The sequence below is a fragment of the Sceloporus undulatus genome, chromosome 11 (assembly GCF_019175285.1).
Source record: "Sceloporus undulatus isolate JIND9_A2432 ecotype Alabama chromosome 11, SceUnd_v1.1, whole genome shotgun sequence".
In the NCBI taxonomy this organism is placed as follows: Eukaryota; Metazoa; Chordata; class Lepidosauria; order Squamata; family Phrynosomatidae; genus Sceloporus; species Sceloporus undulatus.
This window is the reverse complement of record NC_056532.1, coordinates 12,112,463-12,121,366: the sequence shown is the minus strand read 5'-3', so window position 1 is coordinate 12,121,366 and position 8,904 is coordinate 12,112,463. Positions and strand designations below refer to the sequence as shown.

At 45.0% G+C, this 8,904-nt stretch overlaps 1 protein-coding gene across 3 annotated transcripts in view; it reads left to right on the top strand.

Moving 5' to 3' along the window:
* Positions 1 to 5,708, top strand: part of CLUH (clustered mitochondria homolog) — an 84,650-nt gene extending 78,942 nt beyond the window's left edge. For all 3 annotated transcript variants that reach the window (XM_042442454.1, XM_042442456.1, XM_042442453.1), the window contains 5 exons: positions 366 to 487; positions 958 to 1,051; positions 1,953 to 2,087; positions 3,972 to 4,045; positions 4,927 to 5,708. In XM_042442454.1, the coding sequence (XP_042298388.1) occupies positions 366 to 487; positions 958 to 1,051; positions 1,953 to 2,087; positions 3,972 to 4,045; positions 4,927 to 5,077 (576 nt within the window). In that variant the 3' untranslated portion in view covers positions 5,078 to 5,708. The remainder of the gene's footprint in view (positions 1 to 365; positions 488 to 957; positions 1,052 to 1,952; positions 2,088 to 3,971; positions 4,046 to 4,926) is intronic.
* The last annotated feature ends 3,196 nt before the right edge of the window (positions 5,709 to 8,904 follow it).

The following is an 8,904-nucleotide window of genomic DNA, read 5'->3' as shown; positions in this document are numbered from 1 at the left end:
TATTATTATTATTATTATTATTATTATTATTATTATTATTATTATTATTAACCTTTATTTAGAAAGTGCTGTAAATTTACACAGCGCTGTACATACAACCTTTTTAAGTAGACGGTTCCTTGCCCTCAGGCTTACAATCTAAAAAGACATGACACAAAAGGAGAAGGGAGTGGTGGTGGGGAAGGGGATGAGGGCCAGCAGTCTTCTCTACCTCCGAGGCCTGGACCAAGGCAGATGGATTGGAGGGAGGGCTTGGCTTCTTAATGAATGGTGGGCTTCCCAACCTTCAGTAGCCTGTATGTGGCCAGAACTACACTTAAGTTCGTCTGCTGCCCTGTCTAACTGGCATGTACCTTTCTCTCTAGAACAACATTGGCTTGGTCCTCCATGGAGTTATGGAGTATGACCTCTCCCTGCGGTTTCTGGAGAATGCACTAGTGATCAACTCTAAGTACCACGGCGCCAAGTCCCTGAAAGTTGCACTGAGGTGAGTCAGTTCTCTCCTTCAGTTGACGGTTCACAGCTAAAAGTGCACCTTTTCATACATAGAGAACACGTCATCTCTTCTCTTACAGCCTTCTGAGGTGGTACCATCCTGGAGAGACTGTACCATGTTCATTTTTGAGCATGGGAACTAGAGCAATGGCATACCTCTCTGTCCTTAAGACTAATGGCTGACATGGAGGTTCTGGAGGTCTCGTCCAAACCACTTCCATGCTTACTCTCCCCATCACTCTGGGGTCTCCATCCATATTTTTTGCCAAATCCAGAAGCAACCAGATGGTCATTGCTGAGTTTTTTAAGAGGACAAAAAGTCTATTTCTGGCCCCAAAACAGTTCAGCTTGTAAGACCATAGTTCAACTGACTTCGTCCCCTGCTCCTCATGCGCATCTGTATACGTCTTTCCACCACATATAGAAATGTTTCACCATCTTCCATTTCCATCTTTCCTGCAGCCACCACTTGGTAGCCCGAGTGTATGAGAGCAAAGCTGAATTTCGGTCCGCTCTGCAGCACGAGAAGGAAGGCTACACGATCTATAAAAATCAGGTTTGTTTTGCCTTATCTTGGGTTGCGTCTCGAGCATCTGCCTCTCTCTTCATTCATTTCAGTTATTTTTATGTAATAAAGTTTGAAATGTGCAGTGTTAGAAACCTCCTCATCCACCAAACATTGTCTTCCTTTTGAGAGACCACATTCATAGAAAGTTCACAAGCAGTGCAGTATATAGAAAAAGTTGGATTTTCAAGGAAGGTAGGAAATGCTCAGTGTGGGATGGGGCCCAGAGATGTGGGCAATGAAGGTGGGATGGAAATATAACTTAAGGGCCTATACAGACAGGCCAAAATAAAGCTGCTTCAGGTCACTTTGGAGGTATGCTGTTTAAATGACACATGCATCTTAAGAGGCCAGATGCTGTGCCAAAGCCACGCTCCAATCCTTAGCAGTAGAGCATGGCTTTGGCATGGCTTCCGGCCTCTTAGGACACATGCAGCATTTAAACAGCATACCTCCAAAGTGCCCCGAAGCAGCTTTATTTTGGCCTGCCTGTATGAGCTCTTAAATCTGCTTAAATGTAGTATTTTTATAGCTGCAAACAGTTTGTAGATGTCTTCATAGTTTACGAACCCTGCCCCACTCCTTCATAAACTGGATTATGTGAACTGTTTTTGTCTTGTGTTTTAAATTACGCCAATTCCCTTTCAAAGGGAGGCATATGTTGACATTTCAAAAGCCATAGTGGGGGAAAGTTTGCTATTGGACTGACTCACAGATAAGGGAAGATGGCTATTAAAGTCATGAAGGCTATATAAAACCTCCGTGTTTAGAGGCACTATGAGTTGTGGGTACTGCTTCCCTTCTCAAAAGCATGCACTTGGTGGATCAGTTTGGTCTAATCTAACAGTCCCCATCCGTTCTCTGTGACTCACAACCTGCATTTTGTGGCTAGCTTGGCGAACATCATGAGAAGACCAAAGAAAGCTCCGAGTACTTGAAATACCTGACTCAGCAGGCTGTGGCCCTCCAACGCACAATGAATGAGATCTACAAGAACGGATCCAACGCCAACATTATGCCCCTGAAAGTGAGTTACTGCATGCTCACCCCCTCTAGGACCTGGCACTAACATCTGATGGCATTATTATTATTATTATTATTATTATTATTATTATTATTATTATCTTACCTGCCTCTCCTGATGGATCGGGGCAGGGAACAACAACAAATCAACAATTAACCACATCACTTGAAACGCTTAAAACATGTACAGTATCAGCTTAAAGGGAAAAGTGAGACAGACACATTTTAAAACAAAGACGTAGCCGTGTTAGTCTGTAGAATCAGTATGTAGAGAGATCTTTAGGCACCTTTGAGAGTAACTGAAAGAAATTGGTAGCATGAGCTTTCGTAGACTTCAGTCTGAAGTCTATGAGAGCTCATGCTGCCAATTTCTTTCAGTTAGTCTCAAAGGCGCTACAAGATCTCTCTATGTACACATTTTAAAACAGTCTGCATTTAAGATTCAGCATCTTATCTGGATATGCCTGCTGGTAAAGACCAGTCTTCCATACTTGCTATTTTAACCACCTCTTGCCACATTGGTGGTGCTTGTACTTCAGGGGTTGGCACCATTTGGGCATCTCCAGACCTCTTCCCGAAGCCTTTGCCCTCATTAGCAACTGGATGTGATCTTTTGGGCAGGTGGGCGTCATTGCTGGTCATTTTAAAAAAAAATGATTTTAGGGTGTTTTGGAATGGGATGGGATCTGAAACAGCATTTAGGATAAAATGATGCCCCCTAGAAGCATCTTGCATCTGAAAAGAGGAGATTATGACTATAGTTTTTTATGGGGTTTTCAGGATATGTGGCCATTTTCTAGAAGAGCTTCTTCCTGACGTCAGGCTATGGCCACATAGCCTGAAAACCCCACAAAAAACTATGGATGCCGGCCATGAAAGCCTTCGACTACACATTGGGATTATGACTGTTTGGTTCTTTTTGATGGGGTTGTTGTGGAGCTTTTTTAGGATGCACAACCCCAGGACTTCATGTGATCCATGGGCCACCCAGTTCTTAGTCTTGGTATTCTTACCACTCCATCTTGCCTATCCATATTCTTCCTCTGGAGAGCATCAGGAGGAACACTGGTTGTTAGCACCAGCTCTCATGTTTGGGCACCTGAAGCTCAGGGGCCACTTTGTAACTTTTCCCATTTCATTCTTGGCTAGCATTGTTGTATTTTAGAAAGGAGAAAGGGTGGGCAATCTCCAGTGGTCTGAGGATCAGTCTTCTTGTTTCCCAGCCATGGAAACCTTCCCCCTCTCCGAAAACCTGAACAAAACAAATTTAGAAGTAGCCAGAAGCCCACTTCTGCTTTTGTAAACCTACTTGGGTGTGGTGTGGTGGGCAAAACCCAGAGAGGACATGTACCTTGTCTTAATGTGAAATTGCTGCTCCTACAGGCCTCTAAGAGCGAGGATACCAATTGATTTCAGTGGGGGAAGAGGCAACGTGGTGTAGTGATTTGAGCATGGGACTAGTGTAATAGCTGTCAGACTCTGGAGACCCGGGTCTGAATCCCAGCTCAACCATGTGAACCCATTGGGTGACCTTGGGCAAATCACACACTCTCAGCCTCAGTTGGCAATGGCAAACCCCCTGGGATGAAACTTGTCAAAAAAGCCCCATTATAGGTTCACTTGAGGGTTGCCATAAATCCATAACAACTTGAAGGCGCACAAGTAGAAGCCTGAAGACTCTGGATTGCAGAGAGTGGGATTCCCACTCCATTTTAAGAGTCTGAAAGCAGTTTTGGAAACCACCTGGTCCCCCCCCCCTGCTCCGTATGGGGAACTCATTGGCTTCTTAATTCTTCAATAGCAAAGTGTTTGTGTTTAGTTTGTTTCTTAGTCAGTGAGTAAACCTTGGCTCTTTTATTCCCTCCCTGTTTGTTTTTCCAAACCCTAGTTCACAGCTCCAAATATGGCCAGCGTCCTGGAGCAGCTGAATATAATCAATGGGATTCTCTTCATTCCAATCAGGTAAAGTAAGAACCAGCTTGACGTAGTGGTTTGAGTGTTGGACTGTGACTCTGGAGACCAGGGTTCGTTCCCAGCTTGGCCATGAAACCCACTGCGAGACCTTGGGCAAAATCACACACTCTCAGCCTCAGGGGAAGAAAATGGCAAATTTTCTCTGAACAAACCTTGCCAAGAAAACCACAGGATAGGTTTGCCTTAGGGTTAATGTTTTAAACCCTTTAACGAGTTTTGATGGGTCTGTGATCACATAATCTTGAACGGGCAGATGGATAATAAAATGTTATTATTACCATATATACTCAACTAGAAGTAGACCTCATGTATAAGTTGAAGGGAGGTTTTGGGGCCAAAATTATGGATTTTGATATGGCCCATGGATATGTCGAGGGTAAAACCTAGGGGCATGTAACAAAGAATGGAAAGGATGATAGAAAGGGAAATGATGCCAAAGAACTTAGAAAATCCTGACAGACATATGTTTGTGCTGTGCTCATACTAAAGGCTGGTTGGATGGGAAAGTAGAGGGGCTCAATGCTGCTTTTTGGTGCTCCCAGAATGGACTAAGCTCTTGCCTTACACATGAGTATTTACAGTATTATATTTTAAAACGCAGACAGCTGGGGGAAAACATTGTTATGCAGAAACACTGCCTCAGTTAGGATAATCTTGAAAGTTGGAGCAGCTGTACTGGCAGAAAGGACACAGAGTGGTAACCAGAAAAGGACCTTTTCAGAGTCCTGATCTCCAGGTCAAAGCAAAAGAGAGCCATATTCCTTGTGTCCTCCCCTGTCCTGCTTGGCTGCCATCCTGGGAGTTTGTTCCCAGATTTTCCCTCTTGCTGTCGGGCCCGCATGACCCTTTTTTGTCTTCTCTCCCCACAGCCAAAAAGACTTGGAGAACCTGAAAGCGGAGGTGCAGAGGCAGCAGCAACTCCAGGAGGCTTTCAAGAGTGGAGAGCAGCCGGAATCGGAAGACAAGTCCCCCGAAGAGAGAGAACCTGAAGGCAACCCGCCGGTCATCTCGGCTCCTTAGTCGAGAGAGAACCCGCTTCCTTAAAGTTAGCCGGCCCTTTTGCAATTGGGATCTGACCCCTGGCCTTGTTTGGACAGCTTCTCTTTGGCAATGTGGTTTTTGTTTCGGGGTTTTTTTTTTTGTTTTGTTTTTTGGTTTTGATTTGCACTGGTACAATGAATACACAATGCAAAAGAACTAAATCTTGAGAAATTGGCCCTACCTGTCGTGGCTGCTGTGTCGCACCCCCTGAATGTGGGGCTGTGGAGCTGCTGCCAGTGGCCAAAGCCTCTCTGTGGTCCTCGCCGGAGGCCGTGACGCTGACATGGGGAGGGAGCAAGGGTGCAGCAGGAGGTACGCGCAGGGCCTGGGCATCTGTGGATGTAATAATCATCAAGCCATTTCTACTGTGTACATAAGAGATTTAATTCCAAGTGGAGGTATAATAACATTTCTCAGGTCATTTTTATGTTGATTTTACAGGACGCTTAAACTTTGCGGAGAAAGGAGACTCTTGCCCCCTGCCTCCCTGCGGCCCCCACTTTAATATTTTCTCTTGGCTCCTTAGTCCCCCTTTGCCTCCCAGTTCCAATGCTCTTCGGGTGATTGCAACACTTTAAATGCTCTATATTAATTGTAGATTCAGCCATATTTTTATCTAAATGTTGACTGACCGTTTTGAGGTTGTTGTTTTTTTTTTTATAAGGCCAGGAAAGAGTTGTTGCAGCCAGGCTTTCGAGGAAATGCTGGAGAATTATTTTTTAATTCTGATTTTTGTCCACTTCTAGGAGAGAGCCATTGGATTCCTTCTGGGTCTCACTGTCTTGCGTTTCCCTGGGCACTTTTTATTTCCTTATTTTGGCAATTCACGCTTGTTTGGGAAGAGATTATTGTTATAAAACTAGCCATGGCCCAAGGCAGGATATTCTTTAGCTGAGAACTGTACAAGGGTAACAACCACCACAGACATTACATCTGAGATGCCTTTCAGCGCTGGCAGAGAGTAAACGTCGCTTCCCAGCTCTTCCAGAGCCGTTCTGGTGGCTTGACCAGCTGTGGGTAGTAAAATGCTGTGCCTACACACTATTGCACTGTAGGGAAATGGTTTGCACAGGGGGGGTATTGGATATCTCTTTAGGGAAGTGATTTCCAAAGTTGATGGTACTGCCACTAGGGAGTGGCAAGGGAAAAGGAGGGGGGGGGGTTGTTTTTGGGGTGGGATGGGGGGCTTCAGTCAAAATAGTGACAGGCGACAAAGGGGGGAAACCAGTGGCTTTGGGACCGGATGGTGGGGATGAGGGTTGCATAAACGTCTCTTTTCAGGGTCCCTTAAAAACTACCCCACAGCCTCCTAGTCTAGCACGGGCGAGAGGCTTCCCAGTCGCTGCTCAGTTGCTACCCCAGGGTGACTAGGTGCAAAGGAGCGGCGACTGGGTTTTGATTTGAATTTTGAATTAAAACAGTAGACCTTATATCAAGAAATATTGTTTGGGGAGCTGGGTTGATGCCCAAGAGGAAAGAAGGCCATAGACTGAAAAAGCATGGGGACAACTGGTCTAAATAGTACCACGGCTGGCGCGACATGCCAGTAAGAATCCAATCAACTGTAGCTTCCATTGTCCACAGATGGTCCTGAATCCTGATAAAAAGAAGGACTCAGGCATAGAAGTGCCAGAGTGCTGTGTAGGTGGGTTCCCCCTTCTCCAAGCACCCTGAAAATCTGTAGACCCCGCTCTCCGTCCCACCTCACCTCTCAGCATTTGCAATGAAAGATCCCAGTGCCTGCACACTCCTCCTCTTTCAGAGAGGTCCTATGAATCGCCCAAAGCAAAGCCCTCATCCCCAACAAACCTCTCTGGAACAGAAATCGGTTAAGGATTGTGAAGGGGTTTGTGGAGTGTTGCATAGGATGGGATTGGGACAGGGTTGGAGGGAGAAGCAAAGATTGCCACCACAAACAGCCAGCGCTCGAGCTGTTCAGGTCGAATAAATGTTTTTTTTATTTTCAAGATTGATCGTGAATGTATTAAAACCAGAATCATGAATGGAAAGCAAGCTTCATTCTTTCTCTCCCCTCCCTTTCTTCTCCTGCTGAAAGAGGAAATCTTTGTTAAATACTGTGGTGCTGAAAGATTCAAAGATATGCTTTGTTAATCTGCAGTCAGGACGAATCTTGTAGCACCAAAGCTCACAAATGCATCTGAGAAAGTAGACTGAAAGCTCATGCTACCAGTTTCTTTCATCAGTTAATCTCAAAGGTGCTACAAGATCTCCCTACATACTAGAACTGGAAAATGATGGGTGACACTCGAAATTCTTTCTCTGTTTTCCCCCGTGGCCGCTCATCTCTTAATGGATTTGAACATAGGTTTTGTAGGAAGGCATAGCAGATTACACCCCATAAATCTAGTGTTGCTGTTGGGACCAAGCATCTGCCCTGGTTGTAGATCTCCACTACTACCGACAAGTGAATGTCTTATGTGGTCACTTGGGCTTCTCCATTCCACCCTATCTGGCCAAGGAGTCCAAGTCTGGCTACTGAGCCCACTCTTTAGTAGAGCCACCTTTGTATTGCATGGCATTTTGTTGACCTTTGCAATAATGTGTTGCCACTGTGCTGCAAATACATACCTGTCTGTGCAGTGCAAGCATTTTCTCCATGTGATTCATTCTCACAGTATTGGAAGGGGCTGGCAAGTGTTTTTGCTAGAGGCAAGTGTGGGTGGGTGGGTGGCCTGTGTGTCCCTGATTCCCAAAACCAAGACACCTCTCATCCCCATTTCTTGAAGATCGCTAGCACTAACCAGTTGTGAAGGTTTTTTAAATCACCAGACTGTTGTGTCTGCTCACAGAGATGAATGTACTTGCCTTGTAGTGGAGACAACAGATGAAACCCAATTGATAGCCAAATGCAAAACTTGGCAAACAGTTGCTTTGGTATGGGAACAACTGGGTTGTGACAGTTGAGTTGCCCCTGCTTGGCTCAAGGTGATCCAGCACAGAGCCCTTCGAACACTTCATTGGTCTAAAGAAAAGTGTGAGAACTCATAAACGTCTTTTAAGGACAAGTATCAATCCAATAACTTTAGGGGATTGTTAGGTTTTTTATTAGTACAGTAAGCCCTTGGTACCTTGGCTGGGTTTGCTTTCTGGACATCCAGGGGATATAAAACCTGTGGATGTTCAAGCCCCATTCAATACAATGGATAATAAATTATCCTTTCCCTTATATAAATAGTGAAATAAGGTTTGGTTTAGAATTATAATGTATTTTCAAGCCATGGATGCTTGCTGAGAACCCGTGGATATATTTGTCAGTCACACCCTAAATTGCAGAGTGGGTAGATTAATGCTTTTGTTCATCTTTCTTTGCAAGGCTTTGGGACTTAGTTCACAGTGACATTAGGTTGGACAAATGACACATCAGAAGTCATAGGATTCCCCCTTGAAGGATTCCCATGGCAGAAGGGGATCTGTTGGCTTATTTAACTGTGGTTCAGCCACCATAGTTGTGTTGATCTTTTCATTAGAAACTACGTGGACAAAGTAAACCATGGAACAGAACATCCATGCCTTTGCCACCACCGGCCATGCAGGGAAAGGACGCCTCTCAACCAAGTCCGCTTTTATAATGGCTGGAAAACCTTGGACCCCAGGGCCAAATGTGGACCTCCTGAGCTTTCAGGGGAAACGGTGCTTCCTCTCAATTCCAGCATTTGGTGGTTTTGCTCATTCTGCATGCCAACCACAGCTTAGCAAAAGGAAGGACCAGTTACACTAGATCAACACGTGAGCACTGCCTCTTTTGCTCCATTTGGGGCAGAAGGGTCACGAATGTGCAAAAACCA